This window comes from Euleptes europaea, chromosome 12 (assembly GCF_029931775.1).
Source record: "Euleptes europaea isolate rEulEur1 chromosome 12, rEulEur1.hap1, whole genome shotgun sequence".
Taxonomy (NCBI): Eukaryota; Metazoa; Chordata; class Lepidosauria; order Squamata; family Sphaerodactylidae; genus Euleptes; species Euleptes europaea.
Genome location: NC_079323.1, coordinates 58,125,600 through 58,142,066, shown reverse-complemented (window position 1 = coordinate 58,142,066; position 16,467 = coordinate 58,125,600). Strand labels below are relative to the sequence as shown.

At 44.1% G+C, this 16,467-nt stretch overlaps 1 protein-coding gene across 1 annotated transcript in view; it reads right to left on the bottom strand.

Annotated features, from left to right (window-relative positions):
• Positions 1-8,520, bottom strand: part of EVA1C (eva-1 homolog C) — a 57,648-nt gene extending 49,128 nt beyond the window's left edge. The window contains exon 1 of the mRNA XM_056858211.1: positions 8,388-8,520. Within this exon, the coding sequence (XP_056714189.1) occupies positions 8,388-8,520 (133 nt within the window). The remainder of the gene's footprint in view (positions 1-8,387) is intronic.
• Between the last annotated feature and the right edge of the window lie 7,947 nt (positions 8,521-16,467).

The window sequence follows — 16,467 nt, the reverse complement described above, 5'->3', positions numbered from 1 at the left end:
CTGGGGAGGGAAGGAAGCATGGTATAGCCCCATCTCATCAGATCTCAGAAGCTAAGCAGGGTCAGTACCTGGAGACCACCAAAGAAGACTCTGCAGAGGAAGGCAATGGCAAACCACATCTACTTCTTACTTGCCTTGAAAGCCCCTTGCTGGGGTTGCCATAAGTTGGCTGCAACTTGACAGCACATTATACTCACACAAGTAATGTTGATTTCAATGAGATGGTCCAAATAAATATAAATAGTGTAGCCATGGAAAAATAAAGGAATTTGTATCCTTATTTGACAAATTTATGAGGTAGATCATTATTTATTTACTTACTTCATTTATACCCCACCTTTCACCCAGACTGGCTTACACCATTCTCTTCTGTTCCATTTTATCCTCATAACAACCCTGTGATGCAGGTCAGGCTGAGAGCGTGTGACTGGCACAAGGTCACCCAGCAAGCTTCCATTTGATCCTCTAAAACCAGTCACGATGGCAACAAAGATCTATATCAAAATGTCTTCTAGTATAATATATACTCATAAGGAATGAAAAAACAAAGTACAAGAATATAAAAAATAGGGATGTATTATACACTGCAGATTGACAACACCACAACATGAATACATATGACAAGTATACAATTGTAAACAATATTCAATGCACAAGAGTATAAAATACAGAAAAATAAAGACTGCATTTTTGATGTGTTATATATTTATACATTTATACAGTTTATTTCTCTGTGTATTTTATACACTTACCATTGGTACATTTAATATTGTTTACAATTGTATGCTTGTCACATTTGTTCACATTATGGGTTCAAGTGGTGTTTTCAATTTGCGGTTTACAATACAGCCCAATTTTTGATACACCTTATTGTTCTAGTGTACTTTGCTTCTTGTATGACATATACTTCCAAATGATGGCACAAATTGCATCAACCCTTAGCCCTCCGAAAATAGGATATTTTGTGTTTAATAACTGACCTATTTTCAGCTCAGAATTAACAGCCCAATTTTATACTCATTTCAAAGAGGACAAAAAGGTAAACATACTATTCTTTAATTCAGCCTGGCATAGCAGACAGAGGAAGGCTTAAAAATGATGGTTGTGGGGGGTGATTAGGGATACAGGCAGTAAAAGAGTTCAGCCCTAAACCCACTGAGATGTAGAAATGATGCTAGAATCACACTGAGCGGACAAAAAATTGACCCAGGAAAGTATGTCACCTGGTAATCTTAATATGAAAGTTTAGGATTTCTGAAAAGGAGAGTCAGGTGCAATAGGAGAGGACATTTTAATGTCCCCATAAACACCTATAGAGGAGTTAGGCAGGGCTGTTTACTCGCCCCCCTGCTATTTGCCTATTATATAAATAAATAACATAGTCAGTTCCTTGAACGCACCGGATTTACATCCACCTAAACTAGCGGACAGGCATATTCATATTCTGCTCTATGCCGATGACGCAGTACTTCTTTCAAGAACCCCAGTTGGCCTAAGGAGGGCGCTAGTGAGAGTGGAAACGTTCTGTGAGAAGGAACGCCTGACTATTAATTATGACAAAACAAAAGTAATGGCTTTTGGTAATCGCCATAATTATAGGAGATGGAGCATAAACGGCCATAGGTTGGAACAGGTAACCCAATTCAAATATCTTGGAACGACAATCCAGGCATCTGGCTCCAAGCTGGCCCATAATACCTATGTTGCCAATTTAGGGGAAAGATCAGCCCGCTCAGTAAATTTTGGGTTTGGGTTTATTGGGCCTGATTTTTTCAGTAAACCCAAAATATGCTGAATACCCATACCAGTAAATATTGTTATTCGGCTCATTTCTGGGTTTACCGAAAAAAGTGGGCCGATTATAGTCTATGGACAAATATTTTTGAAGCGCCTGTGGGGGCGTTTCTGGAGGTAGAGTTCCCAAATTTTCAGGGTAGCTTGAAGGAACTCTCCTTGCATGAACCCTGACGTTTGGTGAAGATTGGGTCAGGGAGTCCAATTTTATGGGGTCTCAAAGTGGTTGCCCCATTCTCCATAGGAAAACATTGCAAAGTCGCACAAGAAGACACCAAACAGCCAAAACACAACTTGTTTGAAAGGAAAACGATGATATCTCAAACTCTTCAATGTCTTCTCCTCCAGGCAGCAGGCAGGAAGGAATCCAACCCAAACAGCAGGTTGAAATCCAGCAGGTCAGGGTGTGATTGGTAAAAGAACACTGTTCTTCCTTACCTGGGTTCCTATGGGCCACTGAGAATTCCTGGCCCTCTTCCCTCCTCCTCTCTAGGTTGTCCTCTGTTGCAAACCAGGTACATTGCACCAGCTGGCTTTGTAGCAATGCAAAATGCACTGCTGCCATTGGCCGCATGGGAAGTTCCAGTGAGACTTCCTATTGGCCACTCCAACATGCCTGCTCCCTGCTGCTCTGGAAACCAGCCAGGGGGTAGGAATACAAAGAATGGAGATATCTCTCCTTTAAACACAAAGGCCACAAAATAGAGACTCCGCAGAAGGCAAATAGCTGAAACCCGAGAAGCTGAATACCTATTCGGCTTTTTTGGGGAATAGCCTATTCGGCGTTGGGCAGATTCCTATGTTTTGGTATTCAGTCGACCCAAAACCCAAATATTGCCGAAATGGCTAATTTTGGGTTTATTTTTGGTTCGGATATATATCAATATGTACAGCCCTAGTTCCAACCTTGACTTACACCCACTGGACAGTAGAGGATCATTTCTAAACCATTTTGTGCTGGAGCACAGTGCTATGCCTATATAAAACCATTATGCTGGCATGATGGTACACTTGTGGTACACTTCATATTAAAATGTGGCATGGGGCAACATGATTACAACCCATGCTTAATTAATTAGAAGCACACAAGTGGAAATTTGCTGACAAAAACTTTGGTGATTTCCAGGTACTTTACACAAACAACAGATACCCAGCAGCTAGGGAGAACCAGGAACTGAACAGCAGATAAATAACACTAATTTTCTCAGAACCTGCCTTGGGACTCTAAACACAAACATCATCAAGAATCGCTCAAAAAGCTCCCATAAGGAAGACTTATCAGGCAAGGCATTCCACAAATTTAACACCAGCAACTCCACTATCCCCCTCCCCACATTCCATGTAAAAAACGAATACCATAAAGTGTCTCACTCATCCCTTGTAATTATGGTTAACAGTATACCAGCTTAACCTTCCCTAAATCAATAGACAATAGCAATATCCCCCACACAGCAGAGTGAATGACAGACAGCAGTGTAACAGGTACAGCATGGAAACACAGTAATGGGAATGGTTGGACCTATTGCTCCTTTATCTACCATGCAGCATTCAAGGCACAGGAGCACTGGATGAACAAAAATACTGGCAATCCCATTCTTGTGTACAAGGTTATCAGACCTTGTTCCATAATGGATGCTACCTGTGTTTCATTCGCTACTATTATCACAGTTAAGGAACCATCACCTCCTTCCTAATGCAGTCTCAGATGTCTTCATGATGGGACACTGGAAAAGGCTGGAGCAATGGGATCTCCACAACCACAGCAACACAAGGACTGAAGATCTGTATCCTGCCTTTAACTTTGCCATTAGAGCACTAGGAAGAGTATGTTTCCCTCACCAGTTACTGCTGGTATGATAATAAGCCTGCAATTGGGTTGCCAAAACTGGAGGGTAGTGGCTAACAAGGCATGCAGGTGGAAATAACCAGCAAATGCTGATAATCATCACGTGTTCATGAACTGAACACAAAGTGGGATAAAGGACAATGAGGCTGAAACACACAGCACAAGCAACCAAATTCAACAAATAAATTCAACTAGTACAAATATTAGTGTCTTCAGGCACTCATTTCTATGGCTCTAATCCACAAATCTGCTAACTCAGTACTTGAGTTTAAACAGATTTGGACTAAAACTGCTTGAAAAGGCTAAAGGCTTACATCCAAGAACTGATTTAATTCTACTAAATAAACTGGTACTCCGTGCAATTGTCTGTGATACTGACATAATGTTGCACTTGGGTATCAGGTGGCAAGCCCTATCTAGCTGCAAGGGATCGTAGCAGGATGGGCCACAGCTCTTAAATAAAAATAATTATCAAGTACATCCAAGTATTCCAGTTTATTCAGGGTTTAGTGTGCTGAGCACTTGGCTGATTTTCCCTAATATTTTATAAATATAAAGTCCCCTGTGCAAGCACCGGGTCATTCCTGACCCATGGGGTGACGTCACATCCCGACGTTTCCTAGGCAGACTTTGTTTACGGGGTGGTTTGCCAGTGCCTTCCCCAGTCATCTTCCCTTTACCCCCAGCAAGCCGGGTACTCATTTTACCGACCTCAGAAGGATGGAAGGCTGAGTCAACCTTGAGCAGGCTACCTGAAACCAACTTCCGTCAGGATTGAACTCAGGTCGTGAGCAGAGCTTGGACTGCAGTACTGCAGCTTACCACTCTGCACCATGGGGCTCATGTTATACACACACATAAAAATATTACTGAACATACCTGCAATTTTTTTTTAAATGGCATACGTGGGGGGGGGACCTAGTCTTGCATTTGAGCAAATATTGTAAAACAAGATCATTCTGTGATATACACACTAACCAACCTTTGCAAAGCAGGGGTACAAAAAAGACATGAGATTCAGACAAAATTTGTGGCCCCTTGAACATGACTAAGGTTGCAATTATATGGGCGCTTGCTTGGCGGCAGAGGCTCATCTGGTGAACTGGTTTTGTTTCCCCACTCCTACACACAAAGCCAGCTGGGTGACCTTGGGCTAGTCACAGCTCTCTCAGCCCCACCTACCTCACACGGTGTGTGTTGTGGGGAGGGGGAGGGAAGGTGATTGTGAGCCGATTTGATTCTCCCTTAAGTGTTAGAGAAAGTCAGCATATAAAAATCAACTTTTCTTCTTCTATATATATTTTTTTAAACCTTGGAAAATCTGGTAATGAGCTAGGATACATTCTTCCTTTAGCAAAATATACTGGTATCAGTGCTATGTTTGTTGTTTGCTTCTTGTCAGACTGTGGAACATTTAACATCTGAATAACAGGAAGAAATCTGATCAGTAATACTTTCTCTTCATGCCAGAGAAAACCTTCACCTGTTGTATGTTCTGCCGGTACAATGTGAATATCTTACTTCACTCTGTTCATATGCCGAAAGGAAGTTCTGTAGGTGCTATTACCGGGATTCAAGGGAGGTCTGCCCTCCCTACCCTCTTCCCCAGTCCCCTTCTGATGTGCCCGTCGTGGACTGGTCTTGGTCAGTGGCGGACTGGGTCTAAAAATATTGGTTGCCAGGAGACAAACAACTATATGGCTATCATTTAATTTTTATAAGAAATAAATAAAATTTTCAAAAAATACATACGTGGAAAAAAGGTACAATTAAAATTTTAGTTGCATAAAGTAATAGTATTGGAACTTCTATTATATTTTCAAGCTACTAAAAGGTCATTAACATTTTTAACATAGAATCATAGAGCTGGAAGGGACCACCAGGGTCATCTAGTCCAACCCCCTGCACAATGCAGGAAACTCACAACTACCTCCCCCCCCCACCCCCAGTGACCCCTACTCTATGCCCAGAAGATGGCCAAGGTGCCCTCCCTCCCATGAACTGCCTAAGGTCATAGAATCAGCATTGCTGACAGATGGCCATCTAGCCTCTGCTTAAAAACCTCCAGGGAAGGAGAGCTCAACACCTCCCGAGGAAGCCTGTTCCACTGAGGAACCGCTCTAACTGTTAGAAAATTCTTCCTAATGTCAAGACGGAAACTCTTTTTTATTTTTGTTTTAGAATATTTTTACAGTGACTATTAACCAGCTCCAAAGTTTCAACCACTTTACTAAGTACCAAAAGAAAATAATTCATCTTATGAATATTCTGTAGTCCTTTCAAAAGATGGATTGTTCTAAGTCTCTTGCAATGGCACAATTAACTTTTACAGTTCTTTGTGAGATAAAGGATGACGTCCCAAACCCGTTGGTTCTGGTCCGACTTCCTGGGGCAACAGAAAACAACTCGGCACCCTCCTCCATATGACAGCCCTTCAAGTACTGGAAGCTGGTCATCTTGTCTCCCCTCAGCCTTCTCCTCTTCAGGCTACATATCGCCTAACATTTCAGGGGCCCCACTTGCCATTGGGCGAGCTGGCCCCCTGGCCAGTCCGCCACAGGTCCCAGGACATGCGGAGGTGAGAAGAAATGCCATTTAATGTTTCGCCACATGCCAGATACTCGAAGTACAAGACCAAGAAGCGATCTAACTCGCTTCCTCCTAGCAGACCAGGACAGGAATCTCACTGCTCCAGTAGCCTCCTTTTTAGCTACAGCCCTCATTGGGAGACTCTCCAAAGATCATGCATTTCAAGAGAGCTCAAACACACCACAAACTTTTAACTCCAATTGATAAACTATCTTTTTAAATGAATAATAATTATTATTTTATCCTATTCTTTTATGCCAGCTGTGCGGCGTTTTACTATTTTAAGATGCCACTAAAGGTATTGTATTGTATTGTAGCCCTAACCTCGATGGCCCGGGCTAGCCTGATCTCCTCAGATCTCAGAAGCTAAGCATAGAATCATAGAATCATAGGGGGTTACCGCACTTGTATTCCCAGTGATGTATTAAGAGTTTGAAAATGTTATTAACAATACTGTTCGCATGTATTCCCATCGATGTATTAAGAGTTTGAAAACGTTATAAAAAATACCGTTCACACTTTGTTTGGCCCCTTTAGCTGTGAAGGCGTCTTCCAAACATTTATAAGCCGTGGTGTCCAAAAACCCTTTTAAAGAGAAGTTTTTTATAACATTTTCAAACTCTTAATACATCACTGGGAATACAAAGTGCAGTAACCCCCATAGTGTTGGAAGGGACCACCAGGGCCATCAAGTCAAACCCCCTGCACAATGCAGGAAATTTACAACTACCTCCCCCCCACACCTAGCGACCAGAAGATGCCCAAGATGCCCTCCCTCTCATCATCTGCCTAAGGTCACAGAATCAGCATTGCTGACAGATGGCCATCTAGCCTCTTCTTAAAAAAGCAGGGTCGGCCCTGGTTAGTATTGGGATGGGAGACCACCAAGGAAGTCAAGGGTTGCTGTGCAGAGGAAGGCCTTGGCAAACCACCTCTGTCAGTCTCTGGCCATGGAAACCCCCAAAAGGGGTCGCCATAAGTCGGCTGCGACTTGATGGCACTTTAAACACACACACACACACTAGGGTAATTCACAGTGGGTAGCCGTGTTAGTCTGTCTGCAGTAGTAGAAAAGGGCAAGAGTCCAGTAGCACCTTAAAGACTAACAAAAATATTTTCTGGTAGGGTATGAGCTTTCGTGAGCCACGGCTCACTTCTTCAGATAGACACATTAGGAGTTACTGCACTTGTATTCCCACCGATATATTAAGAGTTTGAAACTGTTATAAAAAAGACTGTTCGCACTTTTTATGTATTCCCACCGATGTATTAAGAGTTTGAAAGTGTTATAAAAAATACTGTTCGCACTTTCTATGTATTCCCACTGATGTATTGTTTGATAACGTTCTAAAAAATACTGTTTGCACTTTCTATGTAATCCCAGCAATGTATTAAGAGTTTGAAAAGTTATAAAAAATACTGGTTCTTGTAGGTTATCCGGGCTGTGTAACCGTGGTCTTGGTATTTTCTTTCATTTCAAAGGTAATGTGCTAATCATTGTCCTGTAAGTATCAAGATAATGTGCTAATGAGGGTGTGGTATGTTAAACAGGACAATGATTAGCACATTACCTTGATACTTTTTGCAGGACAATGATTCAGCTCAACCCAACCCCTTTCTGACTATGTATTACCCTTCCTACACACTTGACACTGAGAGACACTGTCCTTCAGTGTTACTCCTCTGAAGATGCCGGCCACAGCTGCTGCTGAAACGTCAGGACAGAAAATACCAAGACCACGGTCACACAGCCCGGATAACCTACAAGAACCAATGAACTCTGACCGTGAAAGCCTTCGACAATGTTATAAAAAAAGACTGTTCGCACTTTCTATGTATTCCCAGCGATGTATTAAGATATTGTCAAAGGCTTTCACGGTCAGAGTTCAGGAAAGAAAATTCCAAGACCACGGTTACACAGCCCGGATAACCTACAAGAACCGATGTATTAAGAGTTTGAAAACGTTATTAAAAAAAAAGACTGTTCGCACTTTGCTCGGTCCCCTTTAGCTGCGGAGACGTCTTCCAACCAGTTTATAAGCCGCGGTGTCCAAAACCCCTTTCCAAGCGCTGTTTTCCATCACCGCTTTCAAACGCTTCACCCATCGCCGGGAATCCCAAGTGCGGCCACCCCCTGGGTGAGAAGAGCCGGGCTTACCGGAGAAGTCGGCCAGGGCGGCGATCTCCCGGCCGCAGAGCAGCCCCAGGCACAGGAGCAGCTCCAGCAGCAGCCCCGACTCAGCCGGCAGCCTCCGCCTCGCCTGCTGCCCGGCAGCCTCCCGCTCGCTCATGGTGCGCAGGAGGAGGAGGAGGAGGAGGGGGGGGTCCTCCCGGGTCACATGACGGCGGCGCCCCCCGGCTGGCAGCCCCTTCCCGCGGGCAGAGCTGGGCACCTGGGAGGAGAGGCAGGGCTGGCGCACTTTCCCCGGAGAGGAGGAGGAGGAGGAGGAAGTGCCGGCGCCGCCTGCCTGCCTGCCTCCCCCCCCCCCCCGGGCTGGGAAAGCGGCAGGCGGCTGGGCAGGGAGGGGGGATCGGGCTGCCGCCTGGGCCGTGGACCCCCGGCAGGCTCCGCCGTGGGTTTGTCGCGCGATCGAGACGCCCGTCTCCCCCCCCCCCTCCGCCCGACCTCTCCAAACGGGCGCTCCCGGTGCGCTTTTGCAACCGCTTGCGGAGATCTGGCCGTTCCGTGCGGCAAAAACCCAGCTGCGAAGCGCATCGGAAGTGCCCGGCTTGTGTTGCAGCCAAGCAGGGGCTGGCGGGGGAGACCCCAGAGCGTTATCAAGACAGCCAGGGCGAAAAGGCACGGGCGCCGGAGCCTCCTTTCTTCCCTGTTCCAGCCAGGATGCAGCCAGGATCAAACGCACGGACGTTCGAAGAACGTTCAGCCAGGATTCAGCCAGGATCGAACGCACGAACGTTCTTCGAACGTTCGTGCGTTCGATCCTGGCTGAATCCTGGCTGGAACAGGGAAGAACGTCCGCGCGTTCGAAGGAACGTTCGTGCGTTCGAAGGAACGTCCGCGCGTTCGATCCTGGCTGCATCCTGGCTGGAACAGGGAAGAAAGGAGGCTCCAGCGACCGTGCGTTTTCGCCCTCAGTTTATTTGCGGCTGCTGGCCCGGAGGCCCGAATGGGCAGAAAGCTCTTGAGTCCCGACTGCACTGGGGAAGAGAGAGTGATCCCAGTTCAGGTTATGACGATGCATCGACCGGTTATGCGCACCTGATTGTATTACAGGCGGAAAGGCGACCCAGTAGAGTTGCGGTTTCGTCCAGGTTCTCCTAGCCTTGCTCATCGTTCCCTCTGACACCCCAGGACTCTTAGCGCAGTGACCCAGCGCACAGGGCAGGCTCGGAGCTAGGCAGAAATTCCTCCCCCGGCAGTCTGGAAGCCAATTGTTACCGGGAGATCTCTGGGGTGCTGTCACATTTGGCATGGGTGAAAAGCCCCCCTCTTCTAGCAGGGGCTGCTGGTCGCTTCTGTCGGGCTGTTGGAGCGCCCGCGGGGAGGCGGATGCAACCGCGCGTCCCACTTTTGGGCGATGCCGGCTGTCGCAATGGCTGGCTTCAGAGACCCCGGACAGAAATGCCCGGCTGGGGGACAGACGCGGCGTTTTGCCGGGCCGGGGCTGGAGAGAAGGAAGAGAAGAAGGTGCTATTTACACACCCCAAATAAGGCACTTATTTGGTCCACTTTCACTGCACCTTAACGATCGTTTGCAAGTGGATTTTGCCAGTTCACAGGAAAATCCACCTTCAAAGTGCATCGAAAGTGCATTGTGTGTGTGTGTAAAGTGCCTTCAAGTCACAGCCGACTTATGGCTGACCCCTTTTGGGGTTTTCACGGCAAGAGACTACCAGAGGTGGTTTGCCAGTGCCTTCCTCTGCACAGCAACCCTGGACTTCCTTGGTGGTCTCCCATCCAAATACTAACCAGGGCTGACCCTGCTTAGCTTCTGAGATCTGATGAGATCAGGCTAGCCTGGGCCATCCAGGTCAGCACTGAAGGAGCCCCGTGGCACAGAGTGTTAAGCTGCAGTACTGCAGTCAAAAGCTCTGCTCACAACCTGAGTTCGATCCCTACGGAAGTCGGTTTCAGGTAGCCGGCTCAAGATTGACTCAGCCTTCCATCCTTCCGAGGTCGGTGAAATGAGTACCCAGCTTGCTGGGGGTAAAGGGAAGATGACTGGGGAAGGCACTGGCAAATCACCCTGTAAAACAAAGTCTGCCTAGTAAACATCGGGATGTGATGTCACCCCATGGGTCAGGAATGACCCGGTGCTTGCACAGGGGACCTTTACCTTTTACTTAAATAGCACCGAAGAAGAGTTGGTTTTTATATGCCAACTTTCTCCCCCACTTAAGGAAGAATCAAACCGGCTTACAGTTCCCTTCCCCTCCGCTCCCCACAACAGACACCCTGTGAGGTAGGTGGGGCTGAGAGCTCTCTAAGAGAGTTGTGACTGGCCCAAGGTCACCCAGCTGGCTTCGTGTATAGGAGTGGGGAAACAAATCCACAGTTCACCAGATTGGCCTCCCCTGCTCATGAGAAGGAATGGGGAATCCAACCTGGTTCTCCAAATCGGAGTCTACCGCTCCAAACCACCACTCTTAACCACTACACCACGCTGGCTCTCACGTGACACAGCAGACCTGGGTCTGGGGTCAGATGAGAGAGAGGCCTCCTGGGATGCCACACTGCGAGGGGGCGGGATACAAATCAAAATATATCATCATCATCAAAATAACAACAATAATAAATAATAATAATGGAAGAAAGGCAGGAGGTTAATTTTAAAAAATGATGCCCAAACAATCTCAACAGAGAAGAAACAGGTGCACCCTCAGGAGTAAAGCCACACCGTCAGCCATGCCAAAAAAACCTGCACAGTATTTCACAAATGACAAAATATTTTTTTTTCAATATAGTGATTATTACTGTTGCAGAAAAAACATGATATATGAAGGGGTCACAGAAGATTTCTGCACTTTTCCAACACATACACAGAACGTACCTACCAAATGTAATTGCAGCATCCCTGTGCTCAAGGGTAATATCATAGCATAGTCATCTTTCCTGACCTCCTTAAAGACAGGTGTGGAGATCAATCTTGGTTTAGAACCGCTTCTCAAATGTCAGGAATATGTGTTTTGGAACTGAGTATAGGAGCCCTGTGGCGCAGAGTGGTAAGCTGCAGTACTGCAGTCCAAGCTCTGCTCACAAACTGAGTTCGATCCCGACAGAAGTTGGTTTCAGGTAGCCGGCTCAAGGTTGACTCAGCCTTCCATCCTTCTGAGGTCTATAAAATCAGTAGCCGGCTTGCTGGGGGTAAAGGGAAGATGACTGGGGAAGGCACTGGAAAACCACCCCGCAAACAAAGTCTGCCTAGAAAACGTCGGGATGTGATGTCACCCCATGGGTCAGGAATGACCCGGTGCTTTCACATGGGACCTTTACCTATAACAGCTATGAAACTGATGTTAGAAAATCCATGCTAGTATGTTAATTCCTGCCTTTCATATAGCAGTTTTGTTTGGTACGACGAAGCCCCAATATAAAAGCCAATCCACATTTATTATGTATTATTTTTTACTTTATGTATTCATTATTTTTACATTATTTATTTTACATTTATTTATTTATTACATTATTTATCCAATGGAGTCCCAAAATGGCTTACATTGTTCTCTCATTTTATCCTAACAACCCTGTGAGGTAGGACAGGCTGAGGGTGTGTGGCTGGCCTAAGATCTCCCAGCAAGCTTCCATCATACACTGAGATAGGGAAAGAGACTCTGTGGTTGTAAAGCCTATTGACTTCAGTGGACTTGTAACTCTGCTTAAGAAGACCATTATTGTGTAATTATGTCTTAAGCATAATAGAGGTTTTTGTTGTTGTTTGTCCTTAAATCCTATAAATACTTTTGTGGGTTTTAATAACATGATGTATTTTTATTTGTTTGTTAAATTTATACCCTGCCCTCCTACACTGCTGGGTTCAAGGTGGCTTCCAACAAAATAAATATACAGATATACTTTTACTTTGAGTGATGACTTGTGGGTTTCTTGTTATTGATTTATAGGCCAGTTGTATACTCACCAAACGCTCACATTTGTATAGTAATAAGCTTTCAAACATTGCTTGTGTTTAAGTAGCTGTTAGTGTTTGTCTGCGAAAGTGGATTTTAAGGTAAGCTACACAGTCCTTTCAAAAGCAATCGCATTTAACTTCTAATACATTTTGTAAACATTCTGGCAACACATTGGCAGGTATTAGAAAAACAGCTTTCATTTGTGTATTTATGCAGGTTTTGTTTTCATATTTCCCAAATTAATATTATTCTCATTCAGACACATATTAAAGGAATGACTATTTCTCAGTTTCATCAGAGTCCTGACCAACTGAAAACCCCGAATTCGGCATCTATTAAAAGTGTCTTATTTATTCAAATCATTGCACTTAAAAAAAGAAAGTCAGGAGGAAAGCAAAAACAGTTTTACTATATCCGCAATATATCTGCTTGCCATTATAACCGGCTAGGAATCTCACAGTTACAAAGCAATTTTAATCTTACATCTACATTCCTTACTTTTTCAGTTTCTCTTTGCCTTGCCTATTGAAACTTTTGTCACGTTTTGCTCTATATTGATCCAAGTGAAATTAATGCTGTCAGTTTTATAAAAGGAAAGCAACAGGGTGGAAAAATAGGAAGAACAAGAGGCAGACTATAGTAGACACTAAGATGTTTACAACTGGGTACAATTCTTGCACCATAATAGTAACGGAGCACTTTAGGTTGTGGGGGTCTCTGTCTGTTCTTCAAAGATAGCTGATGTGGCTGCACCTTTTAAAAAATTGTCTCAGCCCTTTTCTTTGTCTGAATCCAATCATAGGGGGGAAAGCTTTTCCTCACCAGTGAGGACCTTTTAAAGGACTTTATTTCCCTGCTCTTTGACACTGAGTAAATCTACAAAAAAAGTTCTAACAACTCTGATGCCATCTCTTGGACTGTTTCTATGGAAATGAATGTCAGGCTAGTTGAAACAAAGCAAGTGGTTTAAAATAATTACTATATGGTGGTTACTTAAAACAAGGCATCCCATGTTTTTAGATTCAGCCTCAGTTTCTATGGAAATGGGAATAAAAACAGCAGTCCAGACAACTTTTTATTTTATATACCGTTTCTGTTAACAAACGTACTCCAAATTCTAATTTTTATATACATTATAAAATTGAATCTGCACAGGTTGCACTGATTGTGCTTTGCGTTCATGAAGCCAGACCCTGTTTGTTTCAAGAAGGGAAAACAGAATTACTTTTGGTTAGGGCTTTTAATTGAAAAGGGGGGAGACAGGTGGGGGAGGGATGTTCCTATTAAACTGGGGTTGGGAATCCTAATGAAAGAAACTCTCAAGCGCTTTTGTACTGATTATAGAATCGACAATTGCATAAACTCCTGCCTTAGCAAGCCCAAATTTTCCATATGTGTCTTACCTGCCTTCACAATTTTTTGGAGTAGTGATATGATACGTAGTACATGTTGCATATTAGTCTGATTTTGTGATTTTATATGAAGCATCTTCCTAACATCTGATCCTCTGCAATCTAATCAAAGGTTTTTATTTACTGTTCTGATATTGCAATGAAAGACTGTTGCAATGAAAGACTGTTGTCTTATTATACAAGCAGAGTTACATTCTTCTAACCCGTTGACTTCAATGGGTGTTTGGAAGAAAGTTGTCACACTGTTTAGGATTGCACTGCAAGTCTCATTGATTTTGGTGGGACTGACTGAAGCATGTACTTAATCCTAAAAACATTTTTCCTGGGAGTAAACCCTATTGAATAGACCCAAGTAGGATTGTGAGTAGACCTACCAAAGGTTGCTTTCTAACTCTTCCATTGAAATTAAAATGCTTAACAGTGGCTGGAGGGTGTCCTGTATTAACTAATGTGCAGGGATGTTTTGGGAGCAATCCTAAGGAAATCTACTTGGCAGAATGCCCCATTTTATTCAATAGGGATTACTCCCAGGAAAATGTTCTTAGCATTGCAGCCATTGATGGTTTGCTCTTCCTTAAGATAGTGTTTAACAGTAACTGTGTGCTTTAACTGTAGCATGATATTTATGCAATCCTTATTCATTACCAGTAGCTCAATATCCTTTCATTTAATGGATGAGGTGCAGCCCTCTGCAAAATGGTCTTGCTGCTGGAAATAGCATAATGGAAATAGCATAATGGTTTCTTTAAAAGTTAAAAAGCAAATGTAGAAAAAAAATGACCTGGGCTCAATCAGTAAGATGCAAAGAGCTTGTCAACTAGGGAATGACACATTTGAATGTACCTTTTGAGCAAAGGAGGGACCTAGACCTTAACGAATTATACGTATTAATTACCACTTGGAGAAATATGAACACTGCTAACTTTGAAACGCCATTCCACAACTAAATATAGGTAAGCGGTAATAGCTAAATATAGGTAAGTGGCAATAACTAAACATATGATGAAGAAACAGGCACATCATTCTCATTTTCAAGGACAAATTTTTACATTTTATTTTCTTAGTAATAAAAAAAGTTCAAAAGCATCCCTCTGAAGTTATTTTGTATGCTGAGCGTCAAGTCTGCACAATTCTTTTCCAGCACAATATATCATAAGAGAACATTGTAGGGATAGAATCTATGGCAGGATGGCAAATAGCGACTCTAATGTGCTAAATGTTCTAGTTATCCGGAATTAATCAATCTTACAATGTAGAGTACAATGGTGACATCTTGTGTATAGGGTGAAAATTTTAGTTAAGCAGCTAAGTGTTTTCCTATCAAATAGCAGAGCTAGAAGGTAACAGACAATCGTTGGGTACAAGCCTCCCTCCCAAATCTCCCGTCAGCAGCTGCCTCACAGTTAAAGTCATATAGATCATGGTGCTCCAGGATCACAGAACTGGGATTACTGAATTTAAGGAACACTACGGAACAGAGAGGTCAGCTGGTTCTTGTAGGTTATCCGGGCTGTGTGACCATGGTCTTGGTATTTTCTTTCCTGACGTTTCGCCAGCAGTGTGGCAGGCATCTTCAGAGGAGGAACACTGAAGGACAGTGTCTCTCAGTGTCAAGTGTGTAGGAAGAGTAATATATAGTCAGAAAGGGGTTGGGTTTGAGCTGAATCATTGTCCTGCAAAAAGTAACAAAGGTAATGTGCTAACCATTGTCCTGTAAGAATCCAGATAATGTGCTAATGAGGGTGTGGTATGTTAATATGGAGTTTTTCAGGACAGGAAGCCGAGGAGGTCCGCCCTGGTTAGTATTTGGATGGGGGACCACCAAGGAATCCCAGGGCTGATATGCAGAGGAAGGCACTGGCAAACCTCCTCTGTTAGTTTCTTGCCATGAAAACCCCCCAAAAAGGGGTCGCCATAAGTCGGCTGCGGCTTGATGGGACTTTACACGCACACACAGAACAGCGATAGAAAAGAGCAAGAGTCCAGTAGCACCTTAAAGACTAAGAAAATATATTTCTGCCAGGGTATGTGTGAAACCCTGAAGTGATCTGTTAATGTGTGAAATCCAAAGCTAATCCGCATGGCTATTTCCAGACTAACAAAGACTACAGTCCACAATAGCCATGCGGATTAGCCTTGGATTTCACACATTAACAGATCACTTCAGGATACAATAGGTCCATATTAACATACCACACCCTCCTTAGCACATTATCTGGATACTTACAGGACAATGATTAGCACATTACCTTTGTTATTTTTTGCAGGACAATGACTCAGCTCAAACCCAACCCCCTTCTGACTATATATTACTCTTCCTACACACTTGACACTGAGAGACAATGTCCTTCAGTGTTACTCCTCTGAAGATGCCTGCCACAGCTGCGGGCGAAATATCAGGAACGAAAATAACAAGACCACGGTCACAAAGCCCGGATAGCCTACAACACTGGTTCCCAACCAGGGGTCCGTGGACCCCCAGGGGTCTGCGAGAACTAAATTAAGGTCCGCGAAACAAAGTTATAAACCCATAATAAATTAATATTGTCAATTAAAAGTTCTCTATTATATAAATAAGGAGCCCCGTGGCGCAGAGTGTTAAGCTGCAGTACTGCAGTCAAAAGCTCTGCTCACGACCGGAGTTCGATCCCGACGGAAGTTGGTTTCAGGTAGCCGGCTCAAGGTTGACTCAGCCTTCCATCCTTCCGAGGTCGGTCAAATGAGTACCCAGCTTGC